At 41.6% G+C, this 19,098-nt stretch overlaps 1 protein-coding gene and 1 long non-coding RNA gene across 2 annotated transcripts in view; one reads left to right on the forward strand and one right to left on the reverse strand.

Moving 5' to 3' along the window:
- Window positions 1-19,098, forward strand: part of LOC139126440 (uncharacterized) — a 178,358-nt gene that overhangs the window by 30,025 nt on the left and 129,235 nt on the right. The window lies entirely within an intron of this gene.
- LOC139126166 (uncharacterized) lies at window positions 6,122-11,371 on the reverse strand. The gene is made up of 3 exons (XM_070692215.1): window positions 11,367-11,371; window positions 10,902-11,085; window positions 6,122-7,843 (listed from the first exon to the last, which is right to left on the reverse strand). The coding sequence occupies exons 1-3, from the start codon at window positions 11,369-11,371 to the stop codon at window positions 7,175-7,177; spliced, it is 858 nt and encodes a 285-aa protein (XP_070548316.1). The 3' UTR covers window positions 6,122-7,174.

A 19,098-nucleotide genomic window follows, 5' to 3' on the forward strand; every position in this document is an offset into this window, starting at 1 on the left:
CCCCATAATCGTCATACCGATAGGGCGATTGATCACGCTCCCTGTAAGTTCTGCAAGGGGAGCGATGACGTCTACCCTCAAAACGCTGAGGCGGAAAATCATTACGACGTAGGCCTCGGCTGGAGCGAGAGATATAATTCGGACTAGAACGTCGCTTCGGAGATCTTTCGCGGCGTAAGTCCTGCCTAACTTCATCGTTAGGTTTGCCTACACTAGGTACCGTGACCTCTCGGGTTTCTTGGTACTACTGTCGGACATATCGATCGTTCTCCCTAAACCTGAACCACTTACCTTATCCGCCTGACCAATCGTCGAGTCTTCCCAATTCCGGGAAGCCGACTGCCGGTCGGAGGGGTCAATATTTTCGTTGGTCAGAGTCATAGGAACTTCACCGTCATCTGAACCAACGATTCTGCGTTCCGAACTTGCTAGCGTAGATGGAGAATTCACCGATCGTTGGCTAGCGAACGCAGTGGGAGAAGAAATATTGTTCCAATCAAACTCAGACCAATTATGACAAATGTCACAAGTATTGGACCGATTACAAGCGCGGCAAAGATGGCACTTGTCGTGCCGATCGAGGTTCGACATTTCATGTCCGCAAACACCCTCACGTCGGACTTGCAAGTTCATGACGTAAATAATAACGAGAAAGCTGGCCGACGAAACGAAAAGAAAAAACGAGAATGGCGATTGGGAAAAACGATACGCCTGATAACCCAAAAGGCGGGAAAGGCACCAATCGCCGGAAAAACAAAGAAGAACAAAGTCTTCAAAGAAGAACAAAGGCGATGTAAAGAACACAAAAAACGGCACAATAATAGTGAAGATACACTTAGCTGTCTAGTGAGTTCCCGAAAAAAACACCGAAAAGCGATCTAGAGTGGATAAAATCCAAGCGGTAACGAGAGCTTCTTCAATACACGTCCAAGTGTAATGAGCGCAGAGAAAAAACTGGTGTATCGTGGGTAATTATGCATAGACCAAGGGGGTGTTAGGCGAGATTTAAAAGATCTTATCTGCGGTTAGAGAGCAGTTAGAGAAGAAGTCCTATAAGTACAAACAGGTAGGTAATTGGTGACAGAATTTGGATATCCTTGTCTCATTACATGGCAATGGACCATTGTTCCAGTCAGTGTCTGTCCAGTCAGTTTCTGCCCTTTCAGAAAGTGTATACTTGCTACACTCTGTGCTGGTCTTGCGTGGTCTGGAATGTACCCCCCTGGGTGGTCTTATAAATGAACTAACAGCTAATTACGAATTGATAAAATAATCCTGGGGGTCTTATAAACGGACAGGGTCTTGTAATCGGAGGAATATGGTAATTGTTACATATAATTTAATTAATTTGAACCAACCTTTGTAATTTTTGTAGGGGTGACCATGTAACACTCAAGTCACTTTTCAAAGCAAGACCAGCTCCTGGTGGGGCATTTGAAATCATCCGAGTGATTCCAAAACAGCCTCTCGATCTTCCTTCCTCATTCGACGAACATCTGCACCAACCTGTACAAGTGCTGACTCACTGCTGTCGCTACTCTCTGACGGAGATCTACAACACTCTTTGCCCTTTCAGAAAGTGTATACTTGCTACACTCTGTGCTGGTCTTGCGTGGTCTTGTGACCTGTGTCATAACAAGTGGCTGCAGGTATACACAATGATATGAAAAGAAAATTTATCTTTTCCCAGTATGAATAAACAATTTACTACACGTTACAGTCTGCACTCCTGATAAAATTTTTAATCTACCATCCTAATTGACAACAAACTGGTCCAATTGACAAAGCCATTCACATTTATCATTGTATTTTATGTTAAGAAGGAACATGCAATAATGTAATCCTGAACAGTTAATAAAATGCTAACTTTGGAGTGATACCAGTTAATCAATCACCAGATGATACTCTTCTGCACTCAGGAAATATTGAATCTATATTAAAAATCATAAGGATGTTCTTAGTGGGGAACTATCCAGATGATGTTCAACTGCAGTCTACTGAACGTGAAATAATAACAAAGAGTGAAATGTTACCTGGGGGTAGATCATCAGATGATGCCAACTCACAACATCAGATTATTGGACATGTGTTAAACCGTATTGGTGTGGTCCTCCTGAATAGGTCAACAGATGACTTCAAGTTAGCATTGACGGAATGCAATAAAACTAACACTTTCAGTGGAATGATGACATCACAGGATAACTCGTTGAACAACAGCAAATCACCTGTACATGAAGTGATAGACGGATGGCATGCATGTGTCAATGCAGAGGCGACACTTGCTCCACTAAAAAAAAAGCATCATCGATTTTTCTTTGAGGAATCTAGGGACTGGCGACTGCGGGTTTAACTGAACGAAAGGGCTGCAGACACTTCACTTCAAGTCACACATTACCTCCTACTTCCATGCCACATCCTTCCGTACCATTTCTCATCAAAACCGCTTCGTACCAGAACAACTTCGAACCGAAACCTCCTCAACCAAGAGTCACTTCAACCAAAAATCACAACACCACTTCGCCAAAAATTGTCGCCAACGGTAACCAAAGGCTAGAAAAGAAAGACGTGGGTGACGAACAACGCCACAGGGAGGTAAGAATGGGACGAATGGTTAACCCCTCCCACTATCCATCCGACGATGATTTTCTTTCTGATGGCGATGACTGGCGCCCTCACTGCTCAAAGAGGGGAGAGGGAGGGGAGCAATGTCGCCACAGCGCGCAGGCCCGCAGACCAGCGAACGTGGACTTTTCATCAAGAAGAAATCTAGAGGGGTCCTATAAGGAACCTGACGATAACGACGGCACGGAAATAATTTATCGTTCAGAGAGACGAAGCCGGCACACAGACCAACCTTACTCCCATGACTCGAGCGCATACCGCACTCCCGCCGTCACCCTATCCCCTGAGTCAAAGGAGGGACTTCCCAGATAGGGAAACCCGCCGAAGACGTAGCAGGGCCAGGGAAAGCGTGAGTAGAGACCAGCCCCGTCGGGCAATGGCGTGGGCCCTCCCATAACTAGAGGGAGCCCGCGCTATGGCACAAAGGGAAAGTGGTCCGTACTCGATTCCGATTCAGAGGACACCGACGAGGATGTCCCCCCACCTGCCCACCGAGATAGAGAAGCTCCTTTCAAGCGGGTTACACTGCCAAAGACTTTTACTTTCTCGGGAGAAAAGGGAAGGAAGTGGGGCGTTTTCTATACTAATTCACGAACTATTCAGACTCCCTAGACTGGTCTGCTAATGAACGAAAACATTATCTGTGCCGGTGTTTGGGTGGAACAGCTCATGAATTGTACACTTCATTGATAGAACAGCAAGGAAATATCAGTTACCAGCAACTCATTAGCACATTAGCTAAGCACTTCAGTCAATCAGACGTTGCCACCTCTAAACACTGGGGTCGCCCTATCGGCCAACTATAGATTTGATTGACAACTTGAAGGACCAGAATGAACGGCTACAAAGAGAAATAGTACAGTTAAAACAGCTGAACGAGTCTCAGATTGAAGATTTTGCTGAAATCACTGATTCCTTGCAGAAGAAGTATGACCAGTCAGAGGAAGACAAAGACATCCTGATTTGGGAAGAGGAAGTGACATCAGAGCTTCAGAAACTTGCGAAAAAGTTTGAAGAAAAGCAGGAACAGTGTTCCGATGTCATCAACGAAAATAAGGAACTAAAAGTTAAAATACGAAATCTGGAAACTGAACGTCAGGAAGTCTTTCATGCAGAACAGAGGCTGGTCAAGATGAACAACACGCATAAAAGTGAAATGGAAGTACTTGAAAAGAAATTGGAACAGAGTGAGGAGCAGAATAGACAACATAAGGAGCTTCAGGCAGAACTTAACAAGACCATTCTGGCAATGTCAAGTGACAATGATGACACTGTAAACGCATATGAGCTTAGACTTTAAAATATGGAAGAAGCGATGAGCAGCATGCAGAAACGAATTGACACCGTGAAAGAACAGAATGACTTCCTGACTTCTGAAATGACTGCAAGTGAATTAGAGTACAAACATCAAGATACAGAATTTGAAGATACCATTCAACAAATGACGGACACATTGATAGAAGAAGAAAAGTATATTTCAGTCCTCACAGATGAAAATGCTTGTCTTAAGAGACATGTTGACAGCAAGCAAGAGAAAGCTTCACACTTTGAAGAGGTGACACAGGAGCTGGTTGCAGCAATAGCAGAGCTGGACTTCTATAAAAAGAAAGTCAAGAATTTGCAGGAAGAGTTGACACCATTGAAAGATAGAGTCGTCATATCCAACCCATATTATCCGAGACGCGCACTCTTGACATCATCACTGAGCTGACATCAGAAATTAACAATCTTAAAAGGGAAGCAGAAATCCAAGAAGAGATTATAACATCCCAGAAGTTAGAAATTGAGAAATGAATGACAGAGTGCAGAAGTCACAATTCATGGAGAAACCATCGGATAAGGATGTCCAGCTGCTAGAACAGTTGCTCAGTGATAAAGGTCAAGAAATTACGGCTTTCCAGGAAAACAATCAGTTCTTGGTTTCCCAGACACAAGCAAACATCGCTCAAAATGAATGCAGTGATCGGACTGCAGATGACACCAAAGTGGATGGTCAGGCAACGACACAGAGTGCAACAAACACTATTGCAGTAGTGCGCCCATCGGTTTCATCAATTACTGGCGGTCCTCTTACCTGCAGCGATCACTTAACTGGACATTGGCAAAAAGGGAAGCAGCCTGTTCAAGACCATGCAACTGCGCCCTCATTGTCAGAGCAGTTAAACTCCCAGGGGTCATCCTTGAAGGCCTAAGCATGACCCAAGAAACCCCAAAAGGCCTACTGGACCAGACAGGGAACAGGGGAAGTAGATCTGTCGACCTCAAAACAACTGTGAGGAATGCTGTTACCCCAGATATGGGCATATCTACACAAACTGACCGTCAAGGAGGGTGGATAAAGCCACTGGAGTTGATGGAGTAGATATGGTGAACAGCACTGGAGGTGTGGAGACAGGCCACTCGCTTGGTTTCACCATTTGGAGTAAAATAACTTCTCTTAAAGTAGAATACAGTAAATACTATAGAAGTAGTCTAGTGGTGGCAATAATCATAATGTTGTATTTGCTGACCCAAGGACTCTTCACTGATGGCCATGTGACCATCAAACTGTATCCTGCCATTACCCTGACTAGCCGTTGTGAAAGGAACATCAGTGTTTGCCCCGACTTTGGCAAATGGAGAACGACCATGATAATTGTCTGCAGTGGATATACAGCAGTGATGCATTGCCTACATGACAAGTGGGAAAGACGGGCGATTGTAACTCTGTAAAGGCCATCCGGACCCTGGCAGAGCATCATGGGATGGCGAATACAACCACACAGAGGAACCCATGGTGACGACAGTGTTTTATACTCATGCTGATATTGAGCACAGATGGGACAGCGAACATGCGACCTTGAAAGTCTATGTAGTGACCCCGCAGCAGTGACGAATTTGACGGCACGGCAATTCCTATGGGCACCACAAATGACATCAAGGAAGCACAACCGAACGACCCTGAGTTACAGTATGTGTACGAGTGGGCAGATAGCGGGACTGAACCCAGTGAAGGCGAGCTGAAGCTGTCTAGCCCAGCAACTAAGCACTACTGGATCAATCGGGAGATGTTCTTCATCACAGAAGGTGCACGGTGGAGGGAAGAAAATGAGGAAGGGGAAAAACAACTTGTTATCCCGGCCTCAATGAAATCAGAAGTCATAAACGTGAATCATTCCATCCCCTCAGCAGGGCACCAGGGTGTGCAAAGAACACTCTCCAGTATTAAACTGAGGTACTTCTGGCACAGAATGTCGGACGATGTAAGAAATTTCATAGCCGGCTGCCGAAGTGTAACAAGAACAAGAAGCTTCGACAGTACTCCAAGTTCGAAATGGTCAAATTTCATGCCGGATCTCCATTGAACGGGTGCACCTCGACTTTTTGGGGCCACTGCCAAAGACTAAAAATACCGTCAATGACGCTGTACCTTCTCTAATGTGTTAGGGAGGCCCATGACGAAATTTTGAAATCTGACAAAATGCAAAGTTTGACACTAATAAAAAAAGACACTACACACTTATTTGCCATCATTATTTCATTTTCCAATGTAAAATAATACATTGAAATTATACAGAAGAAGTTAGACATGTACGACTTCGGAAAGTGTCAAAAAAATTGGGCCAAATCTTGCAATTTTTGCAATTTGGCTTAAAATCTCCATTTGCCCAAATTAAAAAAGTGACTTATTTAAAGGCCTGTTATTTTGTGATTTGCTGGCCTAGTCACCTTTGTTTGTTATAAATGTGAAGAATAGTATCAGATTTGATGAAATTTGTGGTTTATAACTTGTCAGAATATAATATATACTGTTATTTTGAATGCCAAACCTTTGATTTCATCCTGCTGGCCATATTTTCTCCATGTAAAACTGTTTATTTTAGGCCAAAAATCACACTTTTTTATTTTTGAAGATAACACTTTTAAATTTTAGGAACATTATCATCATCACAATTGAGTGTCATAAACACCTTTAAACTAAGATTTTTTTAATTATTCAAATTACATGCAAATCAGTAATTTGGGTCATAGGTCAATTATGGATTTTTAAGCGCCAAAATATCAAAAACTATGATTTTTTAATTTTTTTGTGTGATTTTTGCAAAAGTATATTGTCATCTGAATATGATAAGTCATTTTGTTGATCTTTGCCTGATTGAAAAGCAGAATAAATGAAGGTCAAAAACTGCATTTTTCACAGAGTGTCACACCTCTGTAGGTCAAAGGTCAAATGCATCGTGGAATGATATTGGTGCAAATAAAACCAATTTTCAACAGAATTACTGTTTGAAATGACTCAGTTTTTAAAGTTGCTGCAGAATAGGTCTTTTTAGCAGCTTATAAGTCTGCATAGAGGCTGATCATCCTCATCAGGAAGCCCTGACATAGGTAAGTCATATGTTTAGTTATGGGTTTGTTTGCTTCTGAGCGTGGAAAGTGGCAAGTTGTCCTCTTGTAGAGATGACAGGGGTAGATCATCTGCTGCGTGATGTGTTCCCTTAGATATGAGCCAAGAAAGAGGTAAGGTGTCCTTATACTGAAATGATGAACAAGACAAGCCATCAACTTGTTCTTAATTTCTGTTGTTTGTGAATGAGGAGAGTGGCAATGTGTCTTCCTTCTGAAGTGATGAAAGAGGTAAGTCATCGATGTTGTCATATTCCTTGTATGCAGCATTTCTGAAGTGAGCTAAAGGCAATGTGTCTTCCTTCTGAAGTGATGAAAGAGGTAAGTCATCGATGTTGTCATATTCCTTGTATGCAGCATTTCTGATGTGAGTTAAAGGCAATGTGTCTTCCTTCTGAAGTGATGAAAGAGGTAAGTCATCGATGTTGTCATATTCCTTGTATGCAGCATTTCTGATGTGGCTTAAAGGCAATGTGTCTTCCTTCTGAAGTGATGAAAGAGGCAAGTCATCGATGTTGTCATATTCCTTGTATGCAGCATTTCTGATGTGAGCTAAAGGCATTGTGTCTTCCTTCTGAAGTGATGAAAGAGGTAAGTCATCGATGTTGTCATATTCCTTGTATGCAGCATTTCTGAAGTGAGCTAAAGGCAATGTGTCTTCCTTCTGAAGTGATGAAAGAGGTAAGTCATCGATGTTATCATATTCCTTGTATGCAGCATTTCTGATGTGGCTTAAAGGCAATGTGTCTTCCTTCTGAAGTGATGAAAGAGGTAAGTCATCGATGTTGTCATATTCCTTGTATGCAGCATTTCTGATGTGAGTTAAAGGCAATGTGTCTTCTTCATCAGATGAACTGCTGATGTCATCAACCACTGCATCATCATCTTTTCCAACACCATCATCTAATTTCACTTCTATATTTTGGTTGGCTTCAACAAGCTGTAGGAGATGTTCTTTCTTTTCCTTTAGGTTTAGTTTAGATCTTCCTTTCAGCTTTTCGCTTTTTTCAACATGGACACCCAGTGACACTAACAAGGACCATAGCTGAAATTGTTGTGTGCAGTCTCCACTCTTTAATTTCTTCACTTGCTGTTTATTAAGGATGAGCTTGTTTCCTTGTAGTTGACTCATCAACAGCTCCCTCTGTTTTTCTCTCTTCAGCCTTTGTTCCCTGCGCTTGCGGATTTTCTCTCTTTTCTCTTTCTCCTTCTTTTGCTGAAGAACAACAAGTTGGTGGTCTTTACTGCCGTATATTGCTCTTTCCCTGGTCGCTTCTTTACAAGCAGTCTCAACAATCTTATTTTTGATGTCAGTGTCTTGCTTCATTGCCCATTCGGTAGCTTTGTCTCTCTTTGAGCGGACTATTGATGATAATGATAATGGATTACTGGATGGTGAAATCTTGCTCATTTGATCCAACAGTCCGAAATCACTTTCACACTCGTCATTGGTCGCTCCTTTCAGCAATTTTGCCGCTTCAACCTGTTGCACAGAGGGTGTTGAAAACTCTCCGCCTGGCAGGTGTTCTAATTTAGTTGCTCCCGCCTCACAACAGACTTTCAGTATCTCTTTCACCATGTTGTCAGTTTCATCCTGTCGTCTCACTTCCAAAATATAGGCTTTATGCATTTCATTTCTGACAGCTTCTGGCCACAGCTTCTCACTTCCCTCGAACAGACTTTCAGAATTTTGGCTCCATTCTCGGAGTTTCCGTACACTTTGATCATAAATATCATTCATTTCCAGCACATTCTGCACAGACTTTGTCTTCACCATCAAAGGCAGGCAAACCTCATAGTACAAAATGGCGTATGCCCTTTCCTCAGCAAGAATTCTGAGGTCACTGTACCCTTCATATACACTTGCTTCAAGTCTGTTCCAATGTCCCTTAACATCCCGTAGGTCGATGAGATAGAGCTGAATAAATTCTCTACCCACGTAGGTTGGTATACTATTATGGAAGAAGATCAAATAGCGTGATCCTACGATTGGTTTGAATAGCTGTGCCCCTGACTTCTTGTGAACATCTTCTGCAAGGCAAAATGCTTTGAAATCCTTGCCCTTTGCATATTCTTTGTGGCTCTGCTCACAAAGTAACTTGTCAGTCTCATAAATATGCCTCTTTGCTCCATACATTCCTCTGAACTGGACTTGTCCCTCATCCTGACTGTAGAGGAACTTTACAGTCAGGAACTTTGCTGAGGCTTTGTTCATTGCCTCTGCCATATTGGTCAACTTGTGTGCACCACAGGTGAATGCATGTACCTTTATCTTCTCATCTTTTTCTTCTTGACTCATGTCATCCCACTGTGGTAGAAGCCGCTCAAGTTCCTCAGTTTTCATCTCGCACAACAACTTAGTTGTCTTCATTTCAGTTGCAGCCCTATCAGACATTCTGGCCTTTATGTTGATGACGCTGTATGTCTCCTCTACATTTTGTAACCCCATCTGTGTTCCAAGTCTCTGTTGTTCTGTTAATAAGTCTCGCAAATCATTAAGTGTGTCATCTGCTTTTCCTCCAGCAATTGGTCTTAGTCCAAGTGTGAAAATAGTACGAGAGCCCTTCTCCATGTCTTCATTATTTGGGGACAAGACAAGCTTATGTGAAATAAATTCAAGCTGCCCTTTTGTCGTCTTGTCAGTCATATAAGCAACACTTTTATCAGCTCTTTTGGACCATTCTACCAGGCCACGTAAAGTAGCTAACTGTCCTGCCTCACTTTTCATTCGCTGAGCTGTAGACCGTTTTGGAAGTTTGAGTTCTTTGGTTTCAATTGATGATAAATGCTTCAAAACTGTCCTCACGACCGGTTCAATTTGATTGGCACTGATGCCTAGAGTGAGTAAGTGATAGTACACAAGTCTTATTTCTGTTTTGTATGTTCCTCTCTTTCCCTGTGTTTCCAAATTTGTCAGTTCCTTGATTCTTTTCTGAAGTTCATCTTCTTTTTCTTTTAGCTGACTAGTAAGTTCATTTACAATCCCTTCTAGGAGAACAGTTGCTGCCTCCCTATCTTGCTCAATATTCATTTCAGCCTCTGCTATACGCTGTTTCAATCGTGAAGTTTCTTTTTCTTTCTGCAACACTTTTGAAGATAGCGATTTCTTCTCTTTCTCTGCTTCCCTTAATTTTTCAGTTATTATCCTGGTACTTTGACTTTCAGCCTGGTTTTTTATAGATTCATCCAACAGAGTCATGGTTGCATTTTCCCATCTCGTTGCTTCTTCCTTACTTCTCTTTGCTTCTTCCTTAATTTCATCTCTCTCTTTTGTGAGTGTGTCACATTTTCGCTTCATTTCCTCCAATTCTTTTAAATCAGCAACAGACTTCTGTACTAGTGTGCTCATCTCACTTACTTTTTGCAAAGCGGTATCTCTCCCTCTCTCTCTCGCAAAGCATCTCGAACTCTGACACCAACAGCTTGACGATAAGAGTCCCTTTCATCAGCAATTTTGCTTAGTTTTATTTTCACTCTGCTTGCTTGAACTTCAGCTTTTCTCTTCAATTCTTTGAGCTGTGCTTTACTCGGGGATTTCGAAAAACTTGCACCACTTCTCAGACACTGGCGATTTGGATCAGAAAATGAGGTTTCAATGGGAGGAATAATGTCATCATAAGCAGATGGTGCCATGTCCATCTGTACCACTTCTTCATATGTTGGTAAAAGGTGGGGATTGAAGATAATCCAACTTCTACGGGTGCAGAAAATGATGTTGGCTGCAAATCAGCATCGCATGTCTTTGTATGTGAGAGAAAAGGCCAGGTAAATCTGTCACTGAGAAATGCTTCAATGTTATGCAGGAGTGTAGATGCATTACGGTGTCGTGACTTCCTGTACTTAATAAGCAGTGCATTGTACTTGCTTTCAAGCCTTTTGACCTTTAGCTGTAGATGCTTTTGACCTCTATGTCGCATGTCAACTGCAAACATTTTTTGCAACCAGTGAATCAGAAGCAATGTTTGATTGGTTTTGAAGTGGGATGACAGTTTCTCACTGGTGAATTTCAATTCCAGGATTTCTTTGTTTGTTGGTGGAGTGTGCGCCTGTATACTGCATCTCTCTGTGATATCATATCTGGAGGGGGAGAAACAGAAAAAATACAGACTTTAATACAAATGTACATAGGCAAAGATATTTTTCTTAGACATGCTACATTTATTGTAGATATGCTGCTGAAAGCACAATATTTTATCAACAAACGTATATTATCTGCATGGAGCTCTGTGCTCTTAAAAGCTTGAAATGAGAAAACACTATGTATTTGTAGCTTACTGTTCAATAAAACACAGATCACTTAATGTAACATTGTAATTCAAAATGCAAAACACAGCCACAATTACATAGTATTTTCACACTTCATGTCAACTGTTAGAGTTTGCAAATAAAGCACTTTAAATTGTTTTATCTGCATATAGCTTTGTGCTCTTAAATGCTTGAAATTAGAAAATACTACAGCGCTATGCATTGCAGCTTACAGTTAAATAACACACGTATCAGCACACAGCTACAAATCATTATTTTCACACTTACAGACCTATTGTAATGTCAACAGTTAGAATAAGCACCACAATCACCTTAAAATTGCCTTACATTTTTATAATAATAGAAAAACATGATTGCAATACACACCACAGCACACATTTACCTTCACCTAGCCACAACCAGAAAATGTAAAAAATACCGTCAAGGACACTATGTGCTCACATTCGGTTTGAATTGGTCCATTCAAGAAATATTTAAACCAGAAAAACAAGAATGACAAAAGCAAATAAGGTCTCCAACTTAGGTACTGGAGGTCATCTTTAGGAACATGCATATCAACTTCTATAGCAATGGGAGAAGCAGCTCCTAAATACATAAGCAAATGTCAACAACAAAAAACAGAGAAGGCTTGATAAAAAAGAAAAGGTGGGAGTGGGCAAAAATGCACAAGGGATCTGGTAAAAAAGTAATGCTGCATCATCGATCTTCTAGACCCTACCCCCTCCTGAATATCAAATGTTCCACCCCTTGGTATTACATAAGACCAAATGACAGGAAGTACATTTACAACCTTGGAGATTTTTAATTAATGCCATGAGTGTTATCATTCTAATGTAAACAGCACTTAAGTTAGTTACAGATAGTGAAATGCCTTCCACTGTGGGTGGTGATTACAACATCTGGAATTATCCTGGATCCAAATTTCTCATCAGTTCTTGTATGTCTTACATAGAAAAGTTGCAAAAATTGGTCCAAAATGAAAAAAATCACCTCAGCTTTGTTTTCTGGATCAAATTTTCCTACAAATTGGTACCAAATATGACAAAATCATGTTCACAGAATTCAAAATTGTCTCACAACATATCCTGGGTTGGTGTAGGTCATTTAAGGTCACAAACTGAGAAAAGTACCTAAAATATACAAATTTTGGGGTTTCCCAACACTTTGAGCAGAAAATTTATCTAATAACATCTTTCGGGACTTTATACCAAATTACAAAGCTATCAAACAAGGGACTTTATACCAAATTACAAAGCTATCAAACAAGTAATTTTGAGATTAAGTTTTCTGACCAAAATTGACAATATCGTCTTAAAAATACAATTTTTAGCTCACATTTGGTTATACCAATGTGAGTTTATCGTATAAGCTGAAGTCGATGGCGTCTGTATGTATGTGTGTATGTATGTATGTATGTATGTATGTATGTATGTACAGTATGTCCGTCAACATCAAAAACACGCAAACCGCTGCACGTTTCAGCTTGGTATTTGGTGTGTGGATGCATCCTGGGGTATAGATGGGATTTTGTTCAAATGAAGTCTGCATTGCCAAAATTATGCAAATGAGCTTACAAAATGTGAAAATGGTCAAGAATTAATATCTCAAGAACCGCTGTTTTGATTGCTTTGAAAATTTGAGTGCAAGTACCTTAGGTGAACCTTATACAGTTTTATGAATATTGTGAAGATATCCTAATTTGTATTTTTACTGAATTTTTTGGTGATTTTTCTCATTTTCAGTAAAAATTCTTCTTCTCTGAAACCGCCAGCTCAATCGCTCTCAGATTTGGGTTGGATCTTTGCAAGGGTGTTACTCTTCTAATTTGTTGAAATTATGACAAAATTGGGAAAATTACTATTTTGAAGCAATATTGTCATTTTTGGTCAAAAAATTTTAAACAGTATTTTCTTTTTAAAACTCATGGACAGACAGCTTTTATATTTGGTACACAGATGTACAGAGATGACAATAGTTAGATACATGTATCTGGAAATTGTCCTGAAATATACAAATTTGTATTTTTAAGATAATATTGTCATTTTTGGTCAAGAAAACTTGTTCTCAAAATAACTTGTTTGATAGCTTTGTAATTTGGTATAAAGTCCCGAGGGATGTTATTAGATAAATTTTCTGCTCAAAGTGTTGGGAAACCCCCAAATTTGTATATTTTAGGTAATTTTCTCAGTTTGTGACCTTAAATGACCTACACCAACCCAGGATATGTTGTGAGACAGTTTTGAAGGCTGTGAACATAATTTTGTCATATTTGGTATCTATTTTTAGGAAAATTTGATCCAGAAAACAAAGCTGCGGTGAATTTTTTCATTGCAGACCAATTTTTGCAACTTTTCTATGTAAGACATACAAGAACTGATGAGAAATTTGGATCCAGGATAATTCCAGATGTTGTAATCACCGCCCACAATGGAAGGCATTTCACCATCTGTAACTAATTTAAGTGCTGTTTACATTAGAATGATAACACTCACATTGTATTTACAACCACAAGGTTGTAAATACCAAGGAATGGAACATTTGATATTCAGGAGGGGGTGTAGAGTCTAGAAGATTGATGAGGTAGCATTACTTTTTAACCAGATCCCTTGTACATTTTTTTACCCACTCCCACCTTTTCTTTTTATCAAACCTTCTCTGTCTATTTTTTGTTGTTGACATTTGCTTATGTATTTAGGATCTGCTTGTCCCATTGCTATAGAAGTTGATATGCATGTTCCTAAAGATGACCTCCATGCCAGTACCTAAGTTGGAGACCTTATTTGCTTTTGTCATTCTTGTTTTTCCTGGTTTAAATATTTCTCAAATGGACCAATTCAAACCGAATGTGAGCACACTGTCCTTGACGGTATTTTTTATATTTCAGGACAATTTCCACATATCTAACTATTGTCATCTCTGTACGTCTGTGTACCAGATATGAAAGCTGTCTGTCCAGTGGTTTTAAAAAGGAAATACTGTCTAAGATTTTTTGACCAAAAATGACAAAATTGCACAAAAATAGTAATAGCAATTTTGTCATAGTTTCAACAAATTAGAAGAGTAACACCCTTGCAAAGATCCAACCCAAATTTGAGAACGATTTGGCTGGCGGTTTCAGAGAAGAAGAATTTTTACTGAAAATGAGAAAAATCACAAAAAAATTCAGCAAAAATACAAAATTAAGGATATCTGCACAATATTCATAAAACTGTATAAGGTTCACCTAAGGTACTTGCACACAAATTTTCAAAGCAATCAAAAAAGCGGTTCTTGAGTTATTAATTCTTAACCATTTTCACATTTTGTAAGCTCATTTGCATAATTTTGGCAATGCAGACTTCATTTGAACAAAATCCCATCTATAGCCCAGGATGCATCCACACACCAAATACCAAGCTGAAACGTGCAGCGGTTTGCGTGTTTTTGATGTTGACGGACATACTGTACATACATACACACATACATACAGACGCCATCGACTTCAGCCTATACGATAAACTCACATTGGTAAAACCAAATGTGAGCTAAAAAATACTTACTGCAATACATGTGTTTTACACTTATGATATTGTTAAAATGTGCACCACATTGATCTTAAAATTGTTTTACACACATTTACCATCACCAAGCTATGAATGCAAAATGTAAAATAACTTACTACAATATAATACACTGATGATGACTGATATTGTGGACAGTTACCTGGAAAAATATTTATGAAAGACATATTCAATTTGTGAAAGGAACTTTTTAAATGACTATAATTATGAACAACTTAAACGCACTTATAAAAGATGTAACTATCGTAAGTGACGTTAACTTAGCTGTAACAAAAAGCAACGGGTGTCAACATGACATGTCACTTGCTTTTTTTGCAACCCGGAGCGTGTAATATAAGGGCATTCGTCATAAATGTACGAGAAATAAACGGTTTACTAGTCGGACACACTAATTCGATTGAAAACGGCAGTTAAAAACTTACGTGAACGGGTCGAAACCACGCTGAATCAACGATAAACTTGGCAGAGGCCGCCATGTTGTTCTTAGGGGAGGCCAGCTGGCATTCCCCACATCGGCAGCTCGATCGATGCGCGCAAACATTTCTCAATCAATCAGGCTGAAATTTGAAATAAGTACGTATTACATGCAAGAAATGTATAAGAAACCCTACACAGGATCATAGTCAAAAATAGCCGTACTTACAGTTTCTCGTTGTAGACTTCTCAGTGATTGAAGCTCTATGGAAAACACATGACCAATCTTCGAAAATATCGTCTTTGAAAGCTCTTCTCTGATTTGTTCATATTACACCTTCCCGGAATGGCTCAATGTTAGCAAACGCCAATCAAAAATATCGTACAAAAAATCCTCTCCAATTTCGGTCGCATGGGGGCGACGGCAGAAGTGGACCTTCGCCAGGCTCTATGGTTAAGCTGTTGCGTGTGGAAAAACCTCCGTTTTTAGCGCTTTGAAAAACACACTCGCAGTTGTCAGAAATTGTTCAAATTTCACACAGTTGATATATATATATTACTTTTTAATAAAATCGAAAAGATATGAGAAGATTTTATTTCTAGAGCGATTTATTAAACTTTTAAATTTGTCTTTAGTACAAATGTTAATTAATAGACTATGGGCCTCCCTAACATGCAGCAATAGAAGTGCCTTTGTCTCTCACCCTCATTTCCAACCTGTCTCATCCCTGAAAAATAGTTTGGTCTTATATTTATAATGTTAATAATTTCTGTATTTGTTAAAATGTGCGCATCTCAAAAACTTTTGATCATAAACATTTTCATTGTTTTTTATAGCTGACCAGTCAGTTAACCTGTTTATTTTGAATATTTGCGCATTTTTCCTCAGTATTTGACATTTTCAGAATACCTTCAATCTGTCATTTTCTAAATGTTTAAATGCTCCTTTGTGTGGTCAAGCTTTCCACAAGCATCAAATGTGGTACTTCATATAGGAAGGTCTGCCTCTAGAGGGCGGGCATCATGAACAGTGTTTGTTAGTTATTTCCTCCACATAAACTTCTGATTGTACAGTAAACAATGAACATGACCGACGTCCGATTTTCCTGTCTAAAACTTTGACTCATTTTCGTTCATATGACTCTGAAACTCCAGGAAACGATTTGAAGAAAGAGTTATCTTGAAATATTGAGGTACTCGCCGATATTTTGCAAAATTAAATGAGAAAAAATGCAAGGAAAATGCCGACAGGCTTACACAATGACCGTTTTCAGACTCAGAGGCATATGATCATCTGCAGTTTATGCAACAGGCCCATATCACGTGAGGCCATGAGGGGATATCCACGCAACTCAGTACCAAACACTAGCGCACACAGAGTGAGCAAACACAAAGTGAGTACCCCTAACGTCAGCTCAGTAGTCTGTAATAGATCGTAGTCAACTAAGAAACCTTGGAGAAAGGCTTAACACTGTGGCTATGCCGCTAAGTCCCTTTGATTTTTGTCACAGCTCAAAATTGTTCTCCTACACCTAAACCTGAGCCGTAAACACCCCCACCAGTTTATGATATGACCCATCACAATAGCATGACGTCAACGGATCTTGACAGACGGAAGGCTTGACAGATGGAAGAAGTTGACACCAGCATACTGGTTTTCAACTCTAATACCTTCTCGGTCTATAAATAGACACGAGAAGGTGAAAATGGAAATGAACACATTCTGATGATGGTAGACCAGTTCACCATGTGGGTGGAAGGTATGCCGCTCCCATCTCAGGAGGCAGAGGTCACAGCCCAGGCGGCAGTTAACGAGTTCTTCGCCCGTTTCGGATGTCCGTTTGAAGTGTTCACTGACCAAGGGAGGAACTTCGAGAGCCAGCTTTTCACGGCTGTCTGCGATGTCTTACACATTCACAAGCGTAGGGCCATGCCACATCGGCCGTCAGCAAACGGACAAGTTGAACGTTATAACCGTACGCTGATGAACGCGGTTAGGTGCTACGTTGGAAATTCGCAGAATGACTGGGATATCAACCTACCCCAAATTGCAGCAGCCATGCGAGCATCTGTGAATCGCAGTACCGGGTATACGGCCAACCGACTGATGCTCGGGAGGGAAGTAAACCTGCCCTCAGAGCTGATGTACAGCCAACCATCTGCCAGTTCAGCCGAAGACTTAGGGCAATACGTACAGAACTTGGAACAGACCCTGAAGACCGCACACGAAATTGCACGCAAGACTCTCAAGACCAACCAGGAGAGGATGAAGCGCGATTACGACCTTAGGGTCCACACTAAAGCATATGACCTTGGAGACTGCGTCTACATCTTGGACACAGCCACAATCAAGGGAAAATGCAGGAAGCTTAGTCCTCCTTGGAAAGGCCCCGGAATCGTGGTGGAGAAACTGACGCCGTACCTGTACAGAGTTAAGATCAAAAGGCAGGAGACAGTGGTCCACCACGATAGGATGAAGCTGTGCAGGGACAACATTCTACCAGATTGGATCCGAAAATATCAGGAGACTGGTAGAAGGGGCCACAGAGATCAGGTCGGTTCGGGTGAGAGAGTTTATTGCGTGTGTGGTAAGCCGGATGACGGCAAACTGTTGCTGCAATGCGATACGTGTTTTGATTGGTTTCATGTGCAGTGCGTAGGGATAGACTCAGCGAAAAGAACGCATCATGGCGAATTTATCTGTCCGCAATGCGGCAATTCTAAAGGTCACTAACGTTGTTCTGGTTCTGTTTCCTTGCAGGGAGTTGACCCCAGTACCATGGCACAGCGAGGTCAATGGACTCTTGAGGAAGTTGGGGGGCCTCGGTAGGCCATCCGCACCAGACGACTACTCAAGCCTAGAGAGATAATGGGCGCCCTCTGCATCCTGGATATCCATGAAGCTCAGAAAACACTCATCACCCTCTACAACATCGCGAAAGCGAGAGGCAACTGGGGATGGGTGCAGCTCATGCAGAAGGAGGCTGACGTCATAGTTGATGTGCCCTGGATAGTCAAGAACATGCCACACATCAACCCCAAGATGAACGTTCGGCCACCAAAACCCAGGAAGCAGGCGCCGGTTGACAGCAACACCGACCCTTACGGTATGTGTCGGGACATACGTCTCCGGACTCGTTCTGACCTTACCGTATACAGGGCGGGCGTCGGGGGAGCCCACGGAGTGTACACCACAACTGGTTGGGGAGGTCCAACCTACTCCCACTGTCCAAGTCAGTGAAGGCATCGATCTGTCCCGGACGGCCGCAACACCTTCGCCACGGGACCAGGGGAAGTCCACCACCACCACCTGGGTGGAAGCCCCAGAGATCGAAGTCGCCGCTCCGGATTCTGACGACAGCGTCTTCTGCCTGACGTCGGAGGAAGACCCAGAAGGTCTTGGCAGGGAGCCGGTAGTAATGAAGAGGCCCCAGAACTACCTATGGGGCAAGACTCCAATTCTCGGTGCTGCAGGGACTAATTTCCAGCAGTCGGCCCCCAGAACCCCAAGGGGAACAGGCCAGCACATCCTCGGATGTAGCCAGCCACCCCAGCGGGGATCAGGGAAGGACTGAATGGGAACCAGTGACTAGCGCAGAGAGAAGTCTCCCCCAGGGCACAGACCCCAGCCAGGTACGCACCACGGCAGCCAAGCGGAGGCAGAGACGCAAGCGGCAGCTTGAAAGGTTAGTCACCCTGCAGAGCCATCCAGGTGACGAAGAGACTAAGAACGGCAAGAGGTGCAGGGAGGAAGAGCCTCACCCCAGCTCATCCAAGCGAGCAGGGAGCTACTACACCGGACGACCGTCCCCCTGCCCTTTCCCGGGATGCCGCTTCGAGTCAAAGGGGA

The sequence above is a fragment of the Ptychodera flava genome (assembly GCF_041260155.1).
Source record: "Ptychodera flava strain L36383 chromosome 3 unlocalized genomic scaffold, AS_Pfla_20210202 Scaffold_27__1_contigs__length_13241970_pilon, whole genome shotgun sequence".
NCBI lineage: Eukaryota > Metazoa > Hemichordata > Enteropneusta > Ptychoderidae > Ptychodera > Ptychodera flava.